The sequence below is a fragment of the Diadema setosum genome, chromosome 6 (assembly GCF_964275005.1).
Source record: "Diadema setosum chromosome 6, eeDiaSeto1, whole genome shotgun sequence".
Classification (NCBI taxonomy): Eukaryota; Metazoa; Echinodermata; class Echinoidea; order Diadematoida; family Diadematidae; genus Diadema; species Diadema setosum.
This window is the reverse complement of record NC_092690.1, coordinates 18239208-18264863: the sequence shown is the minus strand read 5'-3', so window position 1 is coordinate 18264863 and position 25656 is coordinate 18239208. Positions and strand designations below refer to the sequence as shown.

The window sequence follows — 25656 nt, the reverse complement described above, 5'->3', positions numbered from 1 at the left end:
TGAAATGAATGAAATTTCATTCATGTCCATCTGATTTTAATGAATATCCCACAAAAAAAAAAAAAAAAATGAAGTATCTTTCATCTACCAACATCAAAAGATAGCATAGAATACTGTAGGGATGATGTCACAGTCTTTTCTAACAGCTTTAGTTTCAAACAGGTGTGCGAATAAACACTCGGGCCAGGTATGGTGGTTTAGAACCCCGTTTCCATGGTGATGAATGGCTGTGACATCACAATTTGATGTTCTGTTGCTTTGAATGTTATCGAAGTGACATGAGGGCAGCAAATCACTAAATCTTGATATTAAATTTGGCTACTGTGAAGACATCATACATTGTAAATACAGAACAAATATAAGGAAGTCACATGGATGGCATCTTGGAGAAAAGATATGGGGAAGCGATCTTATTGGTCAGCATTCATCATACAGTATACTGCAATGTATGATTTTTTGCTCTGGTAGGCCAAGAGGACACGTTTCTTTGAAAGAAACTCATGTACATGTTGAAATTTGACTTTGGTAAGAGTGAAGTCAAATAGAACAGTAAATAAATTGAAATGTATACTTCAGGTACACATTACACTACACAGAGCCAAATACTGTGGAAGGGAAGACAATCAAAGAGGAAACTCCATCATTGCCGATGTAACAGACAAACAAAAACACAAAAATGTAAAGTGCAAACACTTTTATCAAGTGGCGATGAGCATACAGATGTCAAGCACCGAGTTTCGGTTTGCCAGACAAATTTGTCTTCTCAGCTTCTGAATGAACTGTTACCTGTATTGTATGGCCTGTGATGCCTATATTGTGATGGTGTGCTTGACTTGGAATATTTTATTCAGGTGTAATGTGTAAAGTGTAATGCTGAAGAAAATTTTCACCCAACAAGCTTTTGTACTGTTTGTGGCCAGATTCTGAGAAATAAAGGAATCAGACATGTTTATTTACATTTTCTAGCATAATGAAAAGCACTTGATTTACTTCTGTCAGATGCAAAGTATATTGAATCATGATGTTTAAAATGTCCATCATCAAGTCGAAAGAAAAATGTTTACCGGTACTTTTCTTAACAGATGAAATTTTGTAGAAATCTCAGCATTTTGTGAATGCACAAATACAGCTGTATGTTGTATTCTTTTTTTAATGTATCTCTCTGAGGGAAATTTCCCTTCAATCAATGAAATTCCCCAATTTTGGAGGATGACACAACTGAATACAGTTGAACCTCTCGTATCCGGACAAGTCGGGACCGGGGCTCGTCCGGATAAGGGATTTGGCCGGATACGGGAGACTCAATGCTTTATACATGTAGAGTCTACATATACGGGTCATGTACTGATGTAGGCCATTGTAGTACCACATGTAGTAATGTGTATACTGCAACCTTTTCATTGTTACACACAGTAACAGACCCCAAAATAGAGGTTCGTGTTTGCAAGAATGAAATCATTTTCTTTTATAAATTCTTGGGATAATTTACCTAAATAATTATTAAGAAATGTATCCGTTGGGAATCCCCCTTTCCTCCTGTAATTATTAAAAAAAGATTTAAAAATCACGGCGAGATTGCGTCCGGATAATAGAGAGATCCGGATAAAGGGAGGCCGGATAATAGAGGTTCAACTGTACTGCAAAATTATCCCCGGAGGAAGTTGTGGCATGCTTCAAAGTTCTAGAATTAGAGCACAATGCAGAGATGACCTTCAGCACTGCCACTGTCATGTGACAGTGCCAAAGGAAGTCATGTGCACAGCGAGTCATTGCTTTCCCTTTTATTTGTGAAGGACAATCATGTACTGTGACAGCGTGTGTTCAGAGCGTACATGTGTTGTACACGTATGTATGGAAGACAATGGTGTCCAGGCAGGATCACTTCATTTTATTCAAGAGTCACCCCAAGGGAAAAAACAAAATAAGTAATGTGAGCTATTTCATAATATGTTATAAAGCTGACACTGCAAAAGTGACAGTGAGCTGGGTGTTATAGATTTTACAGGAAATGTTTTTCAGCAAGAAGTTGTGATAACACTGTATAAAGGGGGCTACTGGATGTGTACAAACTGTACATGTAAATATGCTGCTCTCTGAAAAAGATTTTTTATTTTTTTTCTGATGATTCATAGTTCCTAAAGTCATCAAGACTTAGTGCTGCTGCTTAGAAGAAAGATTTTCTACACATCCATTTTGATCAATCGCCTTTTTTCCCCATTTTTATCACATTGCTTTTCCACATACCTTTTACCTCATAACTTCAAACTTCAGCAGACAATATCAAACCTGTTCTCTCCCTGCTTCCTGACTGCCTTTGCAATTTCTGCAATCATACCATGCCAAGTACATGTAGTTTTGAAAAGAGCCATGTGTTCCAGTCCATAAAGATCAAAGATGTCTCTATTTCGTTCACACTGCATCCCAACTCCCTTTGTATGAAGTATTAACTGTACAATACCTCATCAGAGTCTACAAACTATGCCTGGTCACTTTCAGAAACTGTGTTGCAGTCTATTTTAGATAAATAAAATTAATGTAATGTGACAGACAAACTCTGTTTTCGGGTATTTGTCACTTCATGCTCTGAAGGGTAGTTCAAGTTACCTTTCAGAGTGCAGTCTCACTCAAAGTATTTTTCTTTCTATATTTCATTTTCCATAGTAATATTACAGAATGAAATTAAAATGAAATCCATTTCCTTTTTCTTCTTGCCATTGTGCAGTGTATATCCTGCTTTGATGGTGATATATTTACTGTTGATTGGTAAACATTTGCCTGCAGTGAAATTTTCATGTCAAATCTAGTTTCTGGAAGCCATTTTTCATTTTTAAAGGCATGATCAGATGCAGTACAAATACACAGTACATGGCATACAATGTACAATCATATAATGAATTGATCATGGTTTGCAGTATAGTTTTAATTCCCACATGAGCATCCCACAAGTTTGTTTTCAATGTTTTTATTGAACAAAAGCATAACGTACAAAAAAGAGCAAAACAATACATGCATTAGAATTTGATACATTCAAACAAGGCATTACACATTAAACAAGAACTTAACTAAAGTAGATGCCGTTTTGGAAAGCCTCGTTTTCAGACACCCCCCCCCCCCCCAAAAAAAAAAAAAAAAAAAAAAAACAGAAAGAAAGAAAAAAAAATGAGGGAGGAGACACGAAGGCTGTTGTGTAGAATACATTGTACAATGTTGACAAATATTGAACAAACCACATTGTCAGCAGATAAAGAGGAAGAGAATATTTTCTTCACAGTGAAGCTCTCCTTGATATATATACAACCCACTTTACATTATATGAAACCAAACATACATTGTACAATGTACAGTCTGTAAACATTCCATTGAAACCACGTATAAATATTTACATTTGCGTCGTATAAACAATTTAGTCAGTGTAAATGCACATTGAAGACTGAAACTTCCATTATACATATATGCATTTCATTTCTATTGTAAATTGTTCAACTGCCTACAAGGTGATATGTACTTAATAGGAATTTGTCACCTAATTCTTTTGATTCATCCAGTACTTCTTTTCTCTCCTCATCCTACTTCCTCTCTCCTCTCTTCCGCTGTTATCCTTCTCCTCATCTTCCACCACTCTGGCTCTTCATCCTTATCAAAATTTTTCTCTCTTCCTCCCTGTGTATGGACCCCATATGTCTTTCTACCCTTTTTCTGTTCTTATCTTCTTCCATCTGTTGTTTCCCATGGTTAACTTCTTTTGTTGCTCCTCCTCCTCATTTTAAACACATTTCTGCTCTTTTCCTCTTCCTCCACACCTTCTTTTCCTTCTCCTCCTTTCCTCTAACTCCTTTTCTTCCTCCTCTGCCTCAACCATGCTGCCTCCTCCTCTTCTCCTCCCCCCTCATATCTTTGGTTCCTCGTCCTTCCTTCATCTCCTCTTCCCGATTCTCTCTTCATTTTCCTGGTCTTCCACCTCTTTCTCCTCTTCTCGTGTCTGCCTTCTCTGACCTTCATTCTGACAACAATCCACCACTTCTACAATGTATCTCTTGCAGGGTGTTCTCCACTTCAACTGCTCCAAGTATGACCCTGATGACAGCAGATTAGGCCATCTATCAGTCTTCAATGCCTCTAATCCTGATGTCAATGATTCTTGTTGGTGCTGCTGGGCTCCATTTGGTAAGACACATTCATAACTGCAGAATGTCTGTCATTTTCATGATGCATTGCAATTCAAATTCTCCTACAATTGAAGTGATCCCACTTCTATTTTAAAACGCAACAACTCTATTCTTTTCTTTTAATGTTCCAACAGCTGTCTGTATAAAGGGTTGCACTTGCAGGGGATGATTTTATGATTTCAAGCCCAGATGTACATTGTAGCCTCAAGTGGTATCTACATTTGTACATGGAAATGAAAATCTTCAGTAGAAAAAAAGAAAAGAAAATCAACAACAAAAAAATACACCCAAAAAGAAGCCTAGCTTGTAATTCTATCAAATGCATAAATGCCCAAACGGATCCTTATTGTCTTACTCTTGTCCTAATTACAATCTACCCTACATCTTTCCTTTATACTGGAGCACAATGGTCAATATGCAGGTTAAGTACACTGATACTTAAGCCATCAATCACAAAATAAGTTGAGCAGGTCACTTTAGATCTTTTTTTTTTTGGCCATTCAGCCCGGGGGGGGGGGGGGGGGGGGGGGGAGTGGAATAACAACAACACCATACTGGGCCAACTTCTATGATAAAGAAGGTCAAAGGAAGTGAACTGGATGCTCACAAGATTGCAAGTTAGTGAGATTTTGACTCATATGAACACAAAAATCTATCTAAAGGACCTGACAATTTGGTGAACTGTATGATTTCATCAAAAAAAAAAAAAAAAAAATGTAAAGGAACTTGTTTCAAGTATGTTTTTAACTTGGAAGGTTTTTTTTTTTTTTTTTTTTTAACCCCGATTTCCAAAAGTTAAAGAAAAGTTAAGGTACCCGTATGTAATTATTGTAGTCTCAGTTTTTTGTACTTACTCAGTAATATGGCAGTCGTTTAAAACCAATATATGTGTGTTGTAACAGGTAAATTTTATATTGATGCTCCATACATTAGTGCAATGACATACAATTGTGTAGCATTATAAAATATGTTGCATAATTGCTCATTACATTTATATAGTGTTTGCAGCTTGGCACTCATGGCTGCCTAAGCTCATGGAGGCATTTCAATGACACAAATTATATTAAACATCTCTTATATTTGCCATACTTTGAATGGGTTGATTTATAATATGAATGCTTCATTGCCTTTGTTCTTTTTGTTTTCCGTTATTTTTGCCTAACCTTAGCAATTTCATTGTTAAAATTAACAGAGTATTGCACTGTATTGGATTTATACCGGTGCATACTAAGCCTCATTCCTAAAGGATGCCAAGAGTGTAATAATGCTGTATGTCCTAGGATTGTCTGTCGGTCCATCTGACCACGTCAGTGATATGCCAACATATCACATACAATGTAATCATATGGCTACATAACACTTCACCCATTAACCCCAGTACAGTGCACTCCCGTTTAAATGAACAAGGTTATAACAAAATGTTTGTTACATTTACAACGAAGTAAAAATTCAAGTCAAAAGGTTATCATGTGTATTCCTATGTACTTTACACTTCAGCTTAACAGGGAATTTATTTAAAACAAAAGAATACCATGGTGACCTGTCTTGAGTACTTTGTTATATTGGGAGTGCACTGTACACCCTGGCAGCAGAAGAGGGATGTGAGGCAAATACAGAGTTGGCACTGTCCAAGCCATTGTACAGATCGTTTATTACATTATAAATGTTTAGATTCATTTCAACTCCATGATTAACTGTCATATTCATAACCACTTTGCATTTCCCTTTCATTCAGCTAGAAGTCAAAATTTTTGTTTAATTCGGCCTTTGATTTGCTTCATCTGTGTTTGCAATGGAGTGCCTTTCTTGTAATGCACATTTCCTGTTATTCCATTAAAGTTTCAGTCAAATATGGGGACTCACTCCGCACGCACACCTAGGCAAGTGATTATTGTGCACACAATAGCGCAAAGACATTTACTGTTTCTTCAATTTTATGAGTTCATTGTTAACTTTTTTGATTACCTTCAGATTATGCTTGATAAAATAATTTGTGGTAGACTTCACTTTGTCAACACAGTTCACTTTGTTCAAACTGATTTTAGAATAGAAGTAAAGAAATCCCTCAGCAGGTTGCCATGGGATATCAAAATGTCAACACATTCTTCATTGTAAACCACTGGCCTATAAAATGAGGCCATAAAGAATAAAAGAAAGAAAGAAAGAAAGAAACTGTAATAGAAATATTACCAACTGGGAGTGCCACCAGGTTAGGGCTAAGTCTAGCGATTGCAGCCATGTTAGCTCCGTGGTGTTACACAGAGAGTATTGACTTGCATCAGGTCATACTGGAGAGGCAGCTGCCATTGTAGTCCTATGTAATGTCTTTTGCACAAAAGTCTTCCTGTCGCAATGGTTTATAGTGGTGGCATGAAATCCAGCTGATAAATACAGTACATGGCATATGTGGTCACCATAATATGATTGATTGCATCCAAATGAAGAAAAAAGTTGATCAAATTCAATGTACTAAAACATGCTACATAGCCCTATTGAAACCACAGAGTGATGACAGATAAATTCACAAATTTGAAATTTTGCTCTTTCCTGAATTCAGAGCATTGATAATTATTACAATCCCCCACACTACCACCGCCCCACATGCAAAAGCTAAAGTGGAAAAAAAAAAGTTTGTGAAGACCAAGTACTTTTGGATTCATTGTAAAGTCCTTGGATTTATGGGATACTGCTGGCAAAGTTGATCAGACCAAGACCAGGGAAGTTAATTGTACTGAAGCCACAAGAGTGTTCTTTATCACACTTCCTACTAAAACATCAAAACCTTGGGGGAGTCATTGGGAAGAGTTGTGGATGTTTGTGTAATTGATATCGGATGAACCGTCAATAGCTGACCCTGTGTTTAACAAACTTCTGTTTAAAGTTGTTTGCAGGGCATTACAGGGCACAAGATTACAGGGAGCGCATTAGCACATGTGACCATAGTAGTACGGTAGGCCTATTTGTACGTGTAGATAGATTACTGCAGTTGTCCTCTGTGAAGAAAAGGCAGACTCGAGTGCTTTTATTTACAGCAATGTGAAGGAGTTAATTGTGTGAGTGTTGATCATGCAGAACTTTAAGGAAGACAATTTCTTATTTTGTTTTGGTTTATCTCGTCAAAATGTGGAAAGCAGAGACTTCAACCTTCCCACTGTGAGGCCATTTTCACGAAGTCTCTCACTCTCCTGCTTCAGTTTGAGTTTTTTTCCACTCTAACTGTGTGTCTCCAGCTTATGATTTAGTTTCTTCCCCTTAAATTCAGCCTTCTCCTTCCCAACTTTATTTTGCCATCATGTTCACACTGTATGCCCTGGACTCTGGCCTTGAAGGATGTGGCACTTCACACTTGTTATGTGTGCCAAAGTGCACAAATACACTCGTAGTATTGCATGCATGCTCACGCGATCTGAGTTTTCAGTTACAAGGGGTCCTGGGCTGGAAAATCTCCAGTTTCAAGAGATGCTTGGTGTTGGAGTCTCTTGGAATACAGATTTTGAAATATAATGATGTACAGATGTACACGTACAGCACTTGAATTATATGTTTTAACTGTATTCGTGTATAATTTTATGTTTGTTTGTTTGATTGACAGATGGTGATAATGCCAATGTGTTGCTGGGCAGTCTGGATTACGCTTACCTGTTTGCCTACGCAGTTGGAATGTATGCAAGGTTAGTATTCTGCAGTAAGAGTCAAAGTTGCCTTTTTGAAACAGTAACTCTAAGCCATCTTTGAGCTGACGTCGATTAGCAGAGTACAGTCCAGCAAACAAAAGATTGTTGACTATTGTGTTCACCCAGTGCTGAACTACGAATGGGGACCCTTCATGGCTTGTGGATAGAGTGTAAACCCTTAGAACTCTTGTGGTTCTATGAATTGACTTTCTAACTTTCCAGTGAGTCTACACGGGCTAAACTATGAGCTAATCATCAAAGTTTAAAACTTTGAACTAATCTTTATGATCAGACATTGTATTTTTTAACTACCCGTATATACACCGGTGCACAGAGCAGAATGAACTCTGCACACCAGAACAGTGCAAACATAAAATGTCAACATCAAACATTTTCTTGTTGCCCACACTACAGTGCATGGCTAAAGCTATGATTGCAGCATACATGAATCTCAGCAGCAGAATACTATGTCCACATTTATTCAGTCTGGATACACTTAAAGGGGAAGGCTAGTAACTGATCAGTGGGAATCAGTGGAAATGCTGGGAGATGATTGTTCCAATCCTTATGGGATTCATTCAAGAGTACATTATAAATCTATTGTTGTGTGAAAATTATTTGCTTCAGAATGGTCTCATATTCAAGTAATGTGCAGTTTAATGTTTCCAGGTTAGCATGCCTGTACAGTGACGGGGCTAAGGCATCAAGCTGCACATTACTTGAATATGAGACCGTTCTGAAGCAAATGATTTTCACACAACGATAGATATATAATGTACTCTTCAATGAATCCCACAAGAATTGGAACAATCATCCCCCAGCATTCACACTGATTCCCACTGATCAGTTACTAGCCATCCCCTTTAACTGTATTTATAAGATATGATATCAGGGTACACAAACTCATCACACTGGAACAGCCCCACTTGTCCATTATCACACTGACCACATGTAACCAAACAAAGTGCACCCTTATTCTTCTTCTGTTTTCATAGAGTGAGATTAGAGTGTTGTTTAGAGTCATACAATTATAGCACTGCCTGTTCAGAGAGTGGCGGATTATCTTTTGTGTAGGTGGTATGAAGAGGGGTATGGGCGGGGCAGTGTCCCATTCCTTCAGTCATTGACACAATGTACCTGGTATACCACAGATGATGGTGAAACTTCAATGATATCTGCATGCCATACGCCTTCAATGAAACTCAGGGGATTGTAGTCCTTTAAATAGGCAGTGCACTGTACAGTGGAAGGCAATACTTGTAAACAAGTTATTGCCTGTAAGGTCTGCACAACAATAGGGGGGAAATAAATCATGGTCTTGAATCTGACAGGTGGATTCTACTTTCTGCTGGTTATGAATATGCCCCTTCCCCAAAAAGAAAAGGAAAGAAAAAAAGTTTCATATTTTCCATTTGACCCATGGATGCAAACACAAGTCCTGGGGTAGGGTAAAACCAAATTGTTGCTGTACAGATCTGTGCCTTTTAAATCAGACGGTATCTCACAAATACTGGTGCAAAACTTACAGGTGCTGAACACTGATGAATATTATGATAAATTTGTTATTCCACTACTGTGCATTGTTATTTTCCATATATGCTGTGCCTCAAGTAGGTTTGAAGTGTGAGAAAAATGAAGAAATATGATTGGCTTTTTCCAACTCAATGATTATGATGATTGCTGTGCCCAATTATCCTTGCATAGCACCATCCAGTATTAATGGAGAATGCCCATTCACACACAAAAGAAAAGTTTCATTTGCAAAAGGTCAGTAAAATGAAAGGTGCTGTCATTGATAAATTGAGCAAGTTTCGTGATAAGAAGTAAACTGCTTGTTTGTCTTCAGATGTGGTGCCATACAGTGGGTATGTGCAGCTATACAATACACAAATTACATTCGAATCAGCACCCTTACAAACTCAAAAGTTGTATCACAGCGCTTTACATCACATTTGTTAATGTAACACGTGTAACAAACATTGTTGGCTTGGCTAAAAAAAACAAACAAACATTTGTTTTTGCTGTTGAAAGTAATTACTATACGTGGTACCATATTTGTTTTTGACAGTTGGTACTGCAGTAGTCTGTAGTGTTCTTAGTGTGTGCATGACTTTACCACACATTTCTTTCAACAAGTAGTCTTCAGTTGTCACTAAAAGGTGACTTACTTCCATCTGCCACGCACAATGTATCAATTGAATTTGTGCATTTCGACAGTAGTGTAGAGTACTGTAACTTTATCATATGTGTAGTCTACAAAGGGTATTGAAGTTCATGAAGAAAGATATTATTCATATGTTTAATTTGTAGAGGGAGACAAAGTGAAGAAACTCACACCTGAGTATTGAAGTTGTTCATAATTTGGACAATTTCATGTTTCATTTCATTTGTATCTCTCTTTGCCAATTAACTTAGAGTGAAAATGTGTTTGTATAGATGAGGTAATGATAGTGACTCTCAAAATGCATTGAGTTTTGTTGTATGGACCATGATTAATTTTTTTTTTCTCGATAAAGTCGTTCAAGTATGAAATCAGGGATGTCAGTTTGTATTCAAGCAAAAGCCTAAATTCGGGTCCTGTTAGTATCAAAGTCCGGGCCCTTTTGAGTACACAGTATGTGGCCTCATGTATCTACAGTGTATGCATATTTGGCCCCCCTATCTCCCCCCAGACATCACTGTAATAGAGTGTTGCTTGCATGTTTCAAACCTTACATTGGTCTGTCTTTTTTGTCTATTTGTGGAAGTCACTAAGGTCTTGACTGATGAGAGTCTCGATCCAATGGGCTGTTGTTGTCTGTGCACGTGTAGTCTTGTGTTAAGTCTTTCATCCTTGTGTTCAATCTTTCTTTCCCTTTCTTGTTCTTTTTCTAGTGGTCACATCGGTGAGCGCATGGACCTGCGTTACTTCTTGTCCTTTGGCATGGTGATGTCTGGCTTCTGGACGGCCATGTTTGGCATGGCCTACTTCCTGCATATCCACTCCTACTACTACTTCATCTTCATGCAGATCATCGGGGGCATGTTCCAGGCTACAGGCTGGCCCATCCTGGTGGCAGTGGTGGCTAACTGGTTTGGCAAGGGCAGGTGAGGCTCCAAGAGTTTTGACTTCCATCCTGTATGGCATATGCTCACTGTTCATGCTGATATTAAGTGCTTTTCCTGTCATTAATATTGCCATTTGCATATTCTTTTATGATCATAGTGGCACTGGCTCTGCTGAGAACTATGATGATGATTAATTGTAGGAGTAATGATAGCAGTAGTAATGCCTGTAATATAAATAGTGATAGTAAAACATTGCTCAAGTAGTAGTAAAAGTAGTGATAGTAGTAGTAGAAGTAGTTTGGATAGTCCTAGTCATAGTCGTACTCATAGTATGATAGTAGTAGTAGAAGTAGAATAATCATTGGCAGTGTTATCATAACCATTATTATGAATAGTAGAAGTTGTTGAAGTACAACGATACTGATGATGCCAAGCTGTGAATTAATATCTTAATCACCATGATGAGGACTAGGAATCATGTATCACCCCCTTACAGGAGAGGCCTGGTCATGGGTGTCTGGAACACCCACACAAGTCTGGGTAACATCTTGGGTTCGCTGGTTGCCGGGGCCTTTGTGGACCGGGCTTGGGGCTGGTCCTTTGTGGTGCCCGGCTTCATCATCGCAGGGATGGGGATCATCGTCTTTCTCTTCCTCATCGTCTGTGAGTTCAACAATACTGAATCAGAGCTATGTTTTAATGTCATCTTGATTTATAGAATAAAAGAAGAGGAGTTTGTTCCTTTAATATTTTTTCCATTCTCTAGGGAGATATTGTCTTCTTTTTGCCAAATAGTATTTATGGACAGTTGACAGATCATAAGTATGACTTTGTGTCGAGTGTGGCAAATTCAACAAGTGCTGCAATTGGTTAATCACATGAGGTGTGATGTACATTAGTCAACTTGTCTGGGAAGGAGGAGATGGGTTTGTTGGATGGGATGGGCACCATTTCACTCAAAAGAAAGTAAGTACTAGTAGTAGGCAATATTTCAACAAGTTCTTCATTATTGACTGACCAGCTAGTTCAGTGATTATTGTTGTTGTTGTTGTCGTCATTGTTGTTATTTGTTTTATTTTTATTTTTGTTTTATTTCTTTTTTTTTTTTTTTTTTTTTTTTAAAGAGGGAGAGAAGGGTTAGTTTGGAAGATACTCAAAATGCCACAATGGTCTGTTTTGGTAATCATTTACATGTGAGATGGCTGGTAGAGACAGTAGAGACAGTGATGTGTCATCTCCTAATGCATATTATGAATCCCCTGTCCATTTCTTTCAGATCCTACTGACATTGGCTGCAAGGCACCAGCTCAAGCAGGCTCTACGACAGACGTATGTGTACAGTGCTGACAGATACCCAGAGCACTTTAAGACCTTTTTAGTACTGAAAAGATGCTACCCTGTTCAGAGATCTATGCAATCTATCATTTTTCTGGCAGTATTTTGTATGTTTGTATGTTCTTGTTGTTGTTTTTTGTAACAAAAAATGCTGTAGATTTTGAGGAAAGAGTTCTGTTTTTCCTAACTTGTATTACTACACATATCAATTGCCGGAAAATTAAAAAAATATATATTATTTTTCTACCAAACTCCAATGACTTTTCAGCCACCAGAATACTGCATTGCTGTCTTCAAGGTTGTATCCCTGCCTACATTATGCTGAGTTTTAGAGGATGCATTGTGTAGTACCCTGCAGAGGAAGCATGTGATTGTTGTTTTTTATTTCTATAATAGAAAAGTAAAAGGTCACAAGTTGTTAGGGAAAGACATTAAGGTAATCATTCTTTCAAAAGTGTTACAGTGCACTCCCGTTATAACGAACATGGTTATAATGAATTCCTATTACAATGAGATAAAAATTCAGGCCACAACATTATCAGCTCTATGTATTTGTCTTGTTTATTTGTTCGGTTATATAATGACATTTTGATATAAAAAAGAAAACTGCCGGTCCCGAGAAATTTGTTATAACAGGAGTCCACTGTATCGTTAAAGAAGTGTGCATGATAAATGTCTGCTGAAAGCACTGAGGTAATATCTAGCAAAGTTTCCTTCAGCAATTTAGAAAGATAAAACAAAACAGAAGAGTTTACTGCCTGTTTCATTAACATTCACTATAAATAGTTTATCACCCTCTGTGGCAGCAATTATAAACCATTTTGTCATCATAGATGCTGCTTTTGGCTCCAACTTCCTGTGGGATAAATTAGGAAGGGGTCCAATTGAACCCATGGGATGTGTATTGGAGCTTACCCTAACTTTCCATGCCTTTTCATTGGTATTTAGGCATAGTTCCTCCACTCTTGGAAACTTTATGTAAAGTCAGCCAGCCTAGTATGGTGTAACAATGCCTCACCTTATCAACAGAGACTGTGGTTAAAAGCAATGTGGACAAAGGGGATTAGGTAATCCCTATTCATTGACAATAAGTCTCCACAAATCAGTACCCATGGGGCTTAGAAAGGCTCTTCAGTGGATGTTCCAATGGGGGAATAAAACACAGTGAGCAATACAGAAACAAATCATGCCAAACATTACGACAATGTGCCCAGGCTGATAGTATTGTAGGCATATGGGATGTGACGTGCATAAGTATCTTCACTCACAGCTAGTTCAACTTTAGCTTTTCCTTCTCAACACTGGTTGCCTGTGAAATTTGTCAGGCATGGATTTAGATTTGCAAATAGAATTTGTACAATTATAGTAACAATTATTTTTCTAAAGTAAAAGCAAGGAGTCAAGTAGATTGAAGGAGTTTAGGGTTGAAGTTCCTTTAATTCACAGAAAATGTGTATCTTTCCATAAATCAAGGGATGCCATCATGTCCCCCCCCCCCCCCCCCCCGAGTCCTCTGGGAGACAAAACAACGAACTGCAAAAAAGAGAGAGAAGTACTGGCCAGTTGTTTGTGTATTGAAGAAGGACACAGGCCTTGATAGCATTTATAATGCCCTTGGAGCAACCATGCTAGACAGATAGGTTTGGAGGTGGAACTATGTTCATGGAACCAGAGAGGGCATCAGCTATAGCCAGTGCATGCCCTCAATATAGTAGTAGTTAAAGGGGATGACTAGTAACTGATCAGTGAGAATCAGTGGGAATGCTGGGGATGATCGTTCCAATCCTTGTGGGATTCATTTAAGAGTACTTTATATATTTATTGTTGTTTGAAAATTATTTGCTTCAGAATGGTCTCATATTCAAGTAATGTGGAGTTTAAGGTTTTCAGGTTAGCATGCCTGTATAGTGACGGAGCAATTGTTAACGATAGCCCCGTCACTGTACAGGCATGCTTACCTGGAAACATTGAACTGCACATTCCTTGAATATGAGACCATTCTGAAGCAAATAATTTTCACACAGTAGATATATAATGTACTCTTAAATGAATCCCACAAGGATTGGAACAATCGCCCAACCACCCTCCAGCATTCCCACTGATTCCCACTGATCAGTTACTAGCCATCTCCTCTAATGGTAGTTTGTCTAACCTGAGAAGCCTATGCTTTGGTTACATACTGCCTAGCATTGATCCATGCACCTCCCCCTCCCCTTGGCCTAACCTTGTGATCCATAATGTGATATTTTCTAATTGCCTTATTTTCAGGATGTATCTGGTAATAGAGGAGAATCCAGGCGAGACAGCACAGATCCTGAGAAATTGCAAGCCATCAGTATTTGGGGAGCATTGAGGATACCAGTAAGTAAATGAATGATAATCTTGTATTCTTTTTACTAAGGAGCTATGATTTTGATTCCTCATCTATTGTTGGTGGTGGTGGTGATTGTTAGTCTTCATGTTGGAAGAGAGAGAGCTTTGCAATACAAACCTCAACTGTCGGCCACAAAATTGCATATTTACTCAAAGTGCCCTAATGGAATAGTGTGTGCAATTTGTAGACTGACTGGATGCCTCAAATGGCACCACTTTGCATGCATATTACAATGTGTGCTTTGATTACTTGGAGGAAACGTCCAATGGCACATGGTTTTCATTGCTGGACGCTGAAAAGTTGGATGAAATTCTTGATGGATGATTTGATTACTCAATATGTAGGCAAAAATTATAATACACAATCATGTAATTGAAGGTCTGGTTTCGTGGAATACATGAGAATGCTGCCCTCATCATGGGTAAATACTTTCTATTGTCCCATGCACATGTATACATGCAATGATTCAGTCTGTATAGTGATTACATTATCAAATGCTCAAATAGCTCTTGAAATTTCTCTGTCACCGTGTCTGGAAGAACTTGCTTAACATTTTTAGAGTGTTTTGATTTAACGCATATTAATTGGTATGAATGCATTGTATCTGAGTATTCAGAGTACACCATGCACATGTGTTCTCTAAGTACTGATTAGTAACACAAAGTTTATTTTCTTCATCTCTTTTCGTTTCATCCTTTAGGGTGTCATCGAGTTCTCCCTCTGTCTCTTCTTCGCCAAACTTGTGAGCTACACTTTCCTCTACTGGCTGCCAGCTTATATTCATTCCACGTGTAAGCATTAGTTTTTATACAACACCTATTTAGAATGTAGCTATCCGATTGGTCGATTGCCCATCACGTGACATTTAATGAAAAGTTCCATTGCACGCTCTGGCTGTCAGCCGTGCAATTTTGTTTGAGCAAAATGTTCCATTGCACGGCTCTTATGTCACAATAAACAAACGTGTGCCACGCGCACTCAACAATTACAAGCGCGCTTTAATACAAGCGCATACTTTTGTCTGTCATTTTTGTAAACAACTTCGTTTCGCATACGTACGTACACCGTGACTGCGACTGTGGGGCTACTCATTTGTCTTTCACGGAAAATGGTTGCCATTTCTGTGCTAAATTCAAGAATCTGTGAGTACCAAATCTGTTGATGTTCAAGGTGGTGTATAAAACAAATAGTGTGTGGTCTTTACTCGTGCAGTGGTACCAGATTTAGTACAACATATACTCCTCAAAAAAAGAGACAAACATTTGAATACATGCATCTATTCTGACTTGTAAGAAAAAGCTAATTACCTTTGAACATTGATGAGACAAAGTAAAAAGGGAGTGATGCATATTCTAGAATATTGTCTTTGGTGTTGTGTTGTAGTGCAACAAATTTTCCATTATAGCTTTGCTTATAGTGGAGAAAGCAGGTAAAATTCCTACAGTGTGTCTGTGTCCCATGCTTACACAAATCCTTTGCAATTGTCTTTTCTATGTATATTTGTCATGAATGCCTTTAACCTGTTGAGGACGAGTCCCGCGTATACTCGGGCAGGTGTCTATGGGAAATGCGTGTTGTAGCAAAATCAAACCGTCCTCAACGGGTTAATAAACAACAAAAGGGGGTGTAACAGGTACTTTAGTAACATTTGAATGGATGAAAATGTAAGACAAAGCAAGCTTTGGTCAAGCAAGAGTGATCAGCAGTCATTAAGACAAGTTATTCACTTAAGGTTGCCCTTACTGCAGGAAAGAAGTAAAGATAAACACAATAGAAGACTGTAGTCCTCTTTGCACAGAGAGCAAACAATCTGTAAAATGGAGTAATATACTTAGAAAATTGCAATGCATTGTCGCTCTTGCATAACCCCTAAAAATTCTTTGGCATGAGACTGGAACAAAAAAACAACAACAAGAATTACAAAACACACATATGATGACATAAATGGTATCCCGGGGTACCAAATAAAAATCAGCCATTTTGTTGAATTATTTATTTTTTTAAAAAGGTTGTACCCTGGGTGCCAAAAAGAGAAAATTATTTTGGTGCTGGAGCTAACGCGCGCTAGCCACTGCACTGCACTACACTAAAGCACACGGTAGTGGTATCGCAGCTTTCATGCACGCATAGTATAACATGCAGTGGCATGGGAAGGACTATGTACACGCACACAGTGCATGCATTTTTTCTCTGACTGTTCTCGAATGGACGTGAGGTGGCGCTACACAACGCGGTAATCCGGGTACTACGGTACCCCGGGGTAACGCGTGGTGCATCATATGTGCACGAATCACAATACACATGAACTATTCATTCTTATCCAAATGCCAGCTTTGATCCAATTATGTCAATAGCTGCGATTTTTAGTGAAATGAGGATAGATTCCTCATGCTGTTGTGCAACCCAAATTAAAAAAACAAAAATAGAATGAAAAAAAAAAGAGGAGTATTTGATTAGTTGCATTAAAGACCTGAGTATACGACTAGAGCAGTGCGTTCAGATGCAAATGCATTGTAGGTGAGATGTTTAGAACTTCACAAAGTAACAAATAGAGTTAGGAAAGAAGTATGATTACAATCGTACATGCATGTGTTTAAGCAAGGTCACAAGTGACTATGAAAGTCAATATGTGCCCAAAGACCTAAAGAATACAAGGTTGCTCAATGTTTGGCAGAATAAATCAAAAGAGTGGGTAGATCCATCTTCTCAAATGCTTCATCACAAAAAAAAAAAAAAAAGAGATATACATGTATGTCATTGATTGATGGTTAACACATCCGCATTGTTTGTCCTCTTCTGCAGCCCACGTGAGTGACGAAAAGGCCGCTGACCTTTCTACCCTCTTCGATGCTGGCGGCATCCTGGGGGGAATACTGGCGGGGTTCCTGTCTGATATAGCTGACTGCAGTGGGACTATTTCATTTGTCAGCCTGCTCCTTGCTGCCCCGCTGGTGAATACTGCTCTTCTAAAAACCACTATTTTTAGCAGAAGGTCACAAGGACCAGACAAAAGCATCGTCTTGATGGGAAACTTTATGCAAATGTATTTCTTATTCTTCCCTTTTAGTTCAGGAAGGAAACACTGCGCACATTTTTTAACATAGACTTCATTCAATAGGTTGCGAATGCAACATTCCCTTTCATAACCAACAGCATGATTTAGATAAAAGATACTATCTTTACATATCTTTTGGATATGATTTGATTGTAGAAAAGCTGTTTTTTTAATCCATTCATGTATATAAACTTGGCAAAGTATTAGAAATGTGTATATGTAGAAAAAAAAAAAAATGGTGATTTGTGTATGATTATAGTGTTCTTTGTTATAAGTTTCTGGTGTTACCAGACCTCCAAGCTTAGGTTTTTCAGGGCTGTTGCTTCTAGTGATGGTTGCAGCATAATGTTGATACTCACTGCATCCACAATGCAAATATGAGGCAGCATTGAAACACTGTGTCAACACAAAGCGTGTATTACATGCTCCCTCATTCAGCATTAACCAGTTTCAGAGGGTCCCATTCAGGGTGTGGCAATCAGCTGTATGACCAGTGCCACTGGGGTCGCTGTAACAATTCAGTTGTGAGGGCAACTTCTTACTCTCTAAGCTCTCTTTGCCAAACACAGGAATGAGCTGAATATATAAAACTGCACCCTGTTTGTTAAGATAAGCTATAGAACCTGACACGACAGGTGAAAATTAGCAACTATAAGTTATTCTTATCTCTAGAAAACAAAAAATAGGTTAACTGAAATAACCGACTGTATTTATGTGGTCAATTTAAGAGCAGACGTTGGTAGTGCTTATGGAAGTAGGAGTAGACATGACAACAAGTGAACTGTCCTACTACTTGGACCTTCAGCACTGAAGCCAGTCAGAAAGGATATCACAGGTGCCTTCTTGTGGTGCAATGCATTCAATCCTTTTTCAGTTCCCCCACATGGAACATCATGAGCTTGGAAATACTCTTCAAATTGATTTATAGTTATTTAGTCTGATATTTGACAGGTGAAAGATGTTAGGAGTCATTTATGGTCAGTGAAAAAGATGCTGGCTTCTTGTCTGTCTCATAGACCTCTGTATGTTTTCTTCTGCAGGTTTATGTATACAACGCGTACGGTTACATCAGCTTCACAGTCAGCATAAGTAAGTACATAATATGTGACCCGCTACAACAAAAGGATCCTTAAGTCGCTGACGGGTGAGCCGAGAAAATCAAGTTTGAAGTCAGATCACCAAAATCTGTCAAAACGTTCTGGATTTCTGTTTTTAACATAATTTTGTAGTCTAATGTATCTTCTATCATCTGCCGAAATTTCGAAGCTAAATGATCAAAGGAAAGGCCTGAAAAAAGCATTTTCTGGGCCATGATTGGCTCGCCAGTCAGCGACTTTAGGATCCTTTTGTTGTAGCGGGTCACATATGTACTCGTAGAACTCTACACCTCATACGTGCAGAGCAAGGAATGCCATGGAACCATGACACAACAGAGTAGTGTCTTCATTGTTTACAGAGCCTGCTCAATTTAGGAGGTTCTGGTTGTGTTACACGCATGACAGAATCATAATGCCTCAGTGTCCCAGTTTTTATTTCTTTCAAAATCTCTCACTGAACCTTGCAGTCGTGCTGGAGTCGGCTTCTATTGTGTACTGGCAGTCTCCTATTATTAAATAAATCTACGTTTCATGCATGAGCATTGTAGCATTACCTATAGTACCTGATAGTTAAGAAATACAATGGAAGGTGTATGAGTGCCTGACAAAGAAACCTAGTGCCCTCACTGAACCCTCTCTGTACCAGGGGCTTTGGACAGTGTGTACAATGCTATGGAGTTTACTGTGCCAATCAGCACTTACAGCACACAAAGGGTTAGCTTTTTTTGATCCACATCTGGCCCACTGTGGTAATCTACTTCCAAATTTGACGGCTGCCATGTTTGATAATGGTCATGACAGAACAAAAATTACAGGGAAAGGAAGAAGCTCTATTAATGCATAAGACAGTTTGTGCAATGTCTTCTGAACTACATCAGACAATTACAAAAATAAAAGTGGGTTAATATTTAGATTCACGAGCACTTTAAATCAATATAGCCAAGCAGAAAGTGGTCATTTACATGTAAAGGGGATGCTGCTTGAATGACTTTTGTTAATTTGGTTGAACAGAAAACACATTCACCTGATCATTCTGATATGTGTTTAGTTTGTGCAGTGGCTGTCACCTACATAGAAATAATGTTATACTTTTTCTTCCTGTAAGACTATTTTTCATTTGTCTGAAATTTGCTTGGGCTTTGAAAATTCTGTTTGAAGAAGAATGTACAAATGATGAGATATGTGACTCTTTCGCTCACAGTTTTATCATTTTCTCTTTTTTTTCTCTCTTCTCTCTCTGCAGCATTAATGGCCATCACTGGATTCTTTGTGAATGGCCCATATGCACTCATAACAACAGCAGTGTCCGCAGATTTGGTAAGAGCAATTTTTCAGTGATTGAGGTATTGGACTAATAACACTGATTTTGCTAGAAACTATGTAGCAGTGATAAGCAGAGCATAGTAAATCTTAAGTGAAAATACATTGATCTCAGTTGAACGTAAGCAGACAGCTAAATATCCTTCAGAAGAGAGCATGAGCTTTAGGAAGCATTCAGTTATGTGTCCAGTGTTGTAAGAAAAATACCTTCTTCTATAAAGGTGAATGCAGCATAATCAAGTGTCGTTTCCAATGTTTTAGAATACAAATGTACGTATCAATTTGATGGATCACGTATAAATGTACACTATCAGTCACTAGTGGTTGGGTTCGTACCCTGGCCGTATGCCACTTGCAAAAGAATGAGATGATCTCAGTGAGTGGTGACTTGAATATTATATTCTTAGTATGTTGTGCTGTTTAGACAATCATTTCTGAGGCCATTGTCCTCGTCAAACATTTACTTATGATGGTCTCCTGTATTTCTGTTATATCTAGATTTGCTTAATTTGTCTTTTATATGACAGATACACAGGATCCTATGTTTGCATAAATATATATGCATGAAATAATGCCTGCTTGTATTCATTTTGCATTGTGTTAGAAAAGATGTTGGATATTTGAATTCACAATTTATCTGTTTTAACTGTCAGATTTTAAATTATACTGTGCTCAATTAGTTCGTTCAATTGACTTTGTAGCTCATTTTTGTATGAAAATGAAATTCAGAAATCCAATCCAATCAAATCAAATCTCACGCACCCTGTGCAACACACATAGTTGAATTTTTGCGATTCACTCATGTACTTCCCTTCTGGTAAATGTGAATTTACTGTGCAGTAGGCATCACCAGAGCGCATATGTAGTAATCATACCCGGTATCTAATTTTTCCCTTTTTATCATGACTAAAATATTCTCACTTCATAACAGAAATGCATTTTCAGAGGGTACAGTTGATATTTCTTTTCCCAACATGTAGCAGTTACTAAGAAAACCCACAAAACTATTGTAGTTCTGAGATAGATATTTACTTCTAGAATCTATATGAATACTGAAATTTTTGCATGATTTTTATTTTTCATATACATGCATAGAAACTGTTTTATTGTATTATGCACTTAAGAATTGAATCTCATTAATATGGTATGAATAGCAAGTGTCAATTTTTATTTTCTTTTTTCTTTTCACATGTGAACAGGGCACACATCCATCAATAAAGGGCAATGCCAAGGCCCTGGCCACAGTGTCAGCCATCATAGATGGTACTGGGACAATAGGGGCAGCAGTGGGTCCCCTTCTCACTGGTATTCTCAACCCCAACAATGATGCCACTGGTTGGTATAAGGTCTTCCTGATGCTGGCTGCAGCAGAGATATTGGGTGCACTGGTAAGTTTGGTCACATATCTAGTGGAGGTTGTGCACCTCAAACACTGTTGACATGAAATACAATATATTCAGGCATGATATTCTGCAGATTTGATCTGATTTCAAACTTTCATGTAGAGTTCCATACACAATTTGCTTTTTCCATGTGTCAAAATCACCTGAAAATTTTGATTTCCGATTTTTTCAACAAACCTCAATATCATCCCTGTATATTTGAAGGTGTGGCATTTTCCCAGCTTTTTGCATGATGTGAAAGAGGTACTGTGTTTTAAATTTCTCAAAATATATGAAATTTGTTGCTTGCAAACATTTCAGCATGACTGATATACTGATGGGCAACACATTGAACAAGTTATGAAAAGTATATATTGATAGTGGCATGCTCCTGGAATCACCTCAATTTTTATATCATGTAATATGATTTTCTGTTTGTATTCTATCTTCGTTTGTATAGTATGTTGAATTGCCGAATAAATAATAATATGATAATAGCAATATGACCTTGCTGGAAAAAAACAATCACATGAAGATTGTCACTACTGGAGTACATTGCAGCTCTTGGCTGACATCCCACGCATGAAGACTCCCCCCCCCCCCCCCCCCCCCCCCTTTGTTGTGGTAGAGTCAGAACTTCTTGTCTTTAGTCAATCATGAAAATTACGTGGGTTTTTAAAATATTCTGAATATTTTTGTCTCTGTCATCCTCTGAATCCCTGCCAATCCTTCTATTCTCACTCACAGATGATGGTGCGGCAAGTTTACAAAGAAGTCAGGAAGCTGTGTACTAGGAGAGACCCAGCCTACTCACCCCTGAATAGTTGTCCCTCCGATCAAGAAGGGTATGTATCTAGGAAGGATGAACCTCAGCTCGGGCCGCTTTTGTCTTTCTTACACTCTGATACCCTTTCCCCTCTCTGTTTTGGTGAGATTAACTTTGGAGTTCAAACTATAAATTGGCATGGATCATATGCACAGTTTCTTTCCTTTTTTTTTTGTTTTGTTTTTTAAAATTCATGAGGAGGCTGATATTTCATAGAGAGTGACTGTGTGTGACCAAGGTATTAGTAACTGTCCTAACTCATTCTTGTGCCCCACTTTACCTAATGTTAATTTGTTCTGAGGAATGAAGTGCTCAAACGATATGTCACTGTCGGGGGAAAAGTTGTAAAAATTCTTTTTTTTCAATAAGTCAGGGTAATGCAATCACAGTAGTTTGTATCTGTGCGTTTAGTGTGTGAGTGCGTGTAAATAATTTTGAGGTACCATTTTTGTGTTGTTTTGTTTTGTTTTGCTTTTATTTTTGTTTTTTTTGGTTTGGATGGTGATGGTGCGGAGATGCCTATTCTTTTCGACATTTGTGATTTGCTGGTGTGCTAGAAGAGCACTAAGAAAAAGAGAGAAATATTGAAATTTATTAGCGTTTCTGCATCATCTCTAAGGATATAAACTGCTATTAAAATTTGCCCGTAGAAATGGGATAATGCCTGTGTTTCATTCCATTGCTTTGGATTTTTGATTGTTGACTTCAACCACCCCCAAGGTTACCCTTCAATTGCCGTTATGCAAGGTACATGGCACATTCACTATTCAGCCGACCGAGATATTACTCATGCCATGTTATCATTGTCCTGTTTATGTTTGCATAGGACTTAGACCTGGCTGTGTCTGATTTATTTGTTGAGCAGGAGACAGTGAAGTGTGTCCTGTATGTTTGTATGGAGATTTCTGCTGTGTATGACATGGTACTGTATACGCTGTTATTTTCGCGTACAGCTATTTTCGCGAATGACGAGGCTGTATACATTTTCGCGAGATGTTGTTTCCGCGAATTGACGCCGACGCTTACGTTAATGCACTATTAACAGGGCGCATGGAGACATTTTTCGCGTGTTCTTAAATTCCCGATTCAACTGTGATTCGCGAAATTTGCGAAAATAACAGCTTATACAGTATTAAAAACAGCTAATGGTTGTATAAATGTATGCATGTGTGCACACATGTACATGCATGTGTGTATGTCTAATTGTGTATGTTATGAATGTATTTGCCACACCATCACACATGCAGATTTTTTTTTCTTATCTTCTTGTTTGTTTGTCATTTTTCCCTGGAAACAAAATTTCCCTCTTGAAGGTGCACAGTTTTCCTGCAGGAAACCGGGTAATGTTATTGTGAAACACAGTTTGGTATCAACCTATGATATTTGGGGTCTATTTTGTTCACATTGACCTTTCGACATCATAGTATATTATATACATTAGCGTGCACTGTCAAAGTGTGGTGTGACTGTTTTGCAAATTTATTAGTTTGAATGCTGCAAGCATACCATACCCTCCTGTTCTCTTTACAAGACCTGCAATGGTTTTTTCCTTTCTGAATTCGGGGGGGGGGGGGGGGGACAAAATTAAATTGACCTCTTCCTGTCAGTATCAGAAATGACATGCAGTCTGACTTGGCCCATGGAAATTCAACCTTTGACCTTCCCCTGTATCATGCATGATGAAGGAAATCCAGCTATTGTAAGAAGTACTATTACCATCATTATCATAGTAACAACTAAAACACTCAGAGGTAAAGGGTTGTTCCTTTCCTTCTACTTATATGCTTATTGTAGTCTGGGGTTTCAACTGGTGTATACTTCTGATGGATGGAAGCAATGTATGGCATATTCCTTTACCTCACTTAATACATTTCTATCCATTAGTATTCTGTATGAAAGGAAAGGACAGTTGTATATTAACATTGAGTGGGTTGGGAATATAAGGAGCTGACATCCATTATTTGTCAAGGTTTAGTGGTCATGTCAAGTATAATGTTTGATATTCCCTCTTCAGTTACTGATAATTTACAGATATCCTTAAAGTAGAAGGATAAAACATCAAACAAAATAATCCTATGTAAAGTTACTTCAAGATTGATGCAGAAAATGGCCCCAATACTGACAGAACAGCAGGAACAGCAGTATAATGGTGTGCTATGTATTTGAGGCATTTCTGATTGTTTGATAGGCTTTGGAGTATAAGTACTTCCCTCTGCATGTGATAGACATAATCCTACTGGATACACTAATTCATGGACAAGTTTGTTCCTCCAAATCCTATGCAATTTAAGTGGCGAACTCTGTGCCATGCTCCGAGGAGAAAACGAGGAATTCAAAGGGCAAACATCCCTCATTATGATGGCGATTCCTCCCCTTGAGAAATATGCAAAATAAAGCCGTCGTTGTATGAACATCTCATACCACATCACCACCATCCTTTCACTCTTACCCGCAGATAATCACAATTTACGATGAAAAAGCAAAAACCATATAACTCATAATTCTGTGGCACCTTTACGCCTGGCCTTTTGTGTGCACTGTCTCAGCAAATTTCTCTGCAGCCTTTATCTGATTTGTATTTCTCAAAGTTTATTTGTGTGAAGCAACCACATGTAGGTAAACCGGCAAAATTTCTGATTCTGATTCTTTCTGTGTCATATATTTTGAATGCATTTATCTTCAATCATAGTTCTGTTTCCTCCTATCTCCAAGAGAAACACATGCAACAGGTATTGACAGAATACTCTAGGTATTCTACAAATAAAGAGTGATACAAGACACGCATCACTTTTGCACCAGAACTGCTGGTACTACCACCATATCTCTGACTACCACTTTAATATTGGCTGTGTTTACCTCAACCTTTCTTATTACTTAATCTGTGACTACTACCATTCACTATGAACAACATTTCAACTTCTTGTTGACTTCATCTTTTATGTTGGCACAGGTCCAACTACCAAGGAAAAAAAGAATGAGAAAATGTTGCTGAACATTTCCTGCACTTTTTCTTGCACTCCTGATGCTCATAAGGGAAAATGTATTATCTAATAAAAAAGTAGTTTGCAGATAAAATCAACTTTTTAGTGTAAAACATGACAAGTTGGCTTTTGTAGATGAAGTACAGTTGAACCTCTCGTATCCGGACAAGTCGGGACCGGGGCTCATCCAGATAAGGGATTAGGCTGGATACGGGAGACTCAATGCTTTATACATGTACATAGCATGTATACATACACATGTACTGATGTAGCCCATGTAGTACCACATGTAGTAATGTGTATACTGCAACCTTTTCATTGTTACACTGAGTAACAGACCCCAAAATAGAGGTGTATGTTAATGTTGGAAATAATATGTAATTCATGTGTGTTTGTGT

The 25656-nt window shown here is 38.1% G+C and overlaps 1 protein-coding gene across 1 annotated transcript in view; it reads left to right on the top strand.

The window, feature by feature from the left end:
• The window catches only part of LOC140229593 (glucose-6-phosphate exchanger SLC37A2-like), a 30446-nt gene extending 7336 nt beyond the window's left edge, over positions 1-23110 (top strand). The window contains exons 3-15 of the mRNA XM_072309837.1: positions 4041-4164; positions 7759-7837; positions 10715-10927; positions 11385-11551; positions 12165-12217; positions 14492-14584; positions 15298-15388; positions 17400-17548; positions 18693-18741; positions 19993-20066; positions 21269-21457; positions 22199-22296; positions 23104-23110. Of these exons, the coding sequence (XP_072165938.1) occupies positions 4041-4164; positions 7759-7837; positions 10715-10927; positions 11385-11551; positions 12165-12217; positions 14492-14584; positions 15298-15388; positions 17400-17548; positions 18693-18741; positions 19993-20066; positions 21269-21457; positions 22199-22296; positions 23104-23110 (1386 nt within the window). The remainder of the gene's footprint in view (positions 1-4040; positions 4165-7758; positions 7838-10714; positions 10928-11384; positions 11552-12164; positions 12218-14491; positions 14585-15297; positions 15389-17399; positions 17549-18692; positions 18742-19992; positions 20067-21268; positions 21458-22198; positions 22297-23103) is intronic.
• Positions 23111-25656: the final 2546 nt, after the last annotated feature.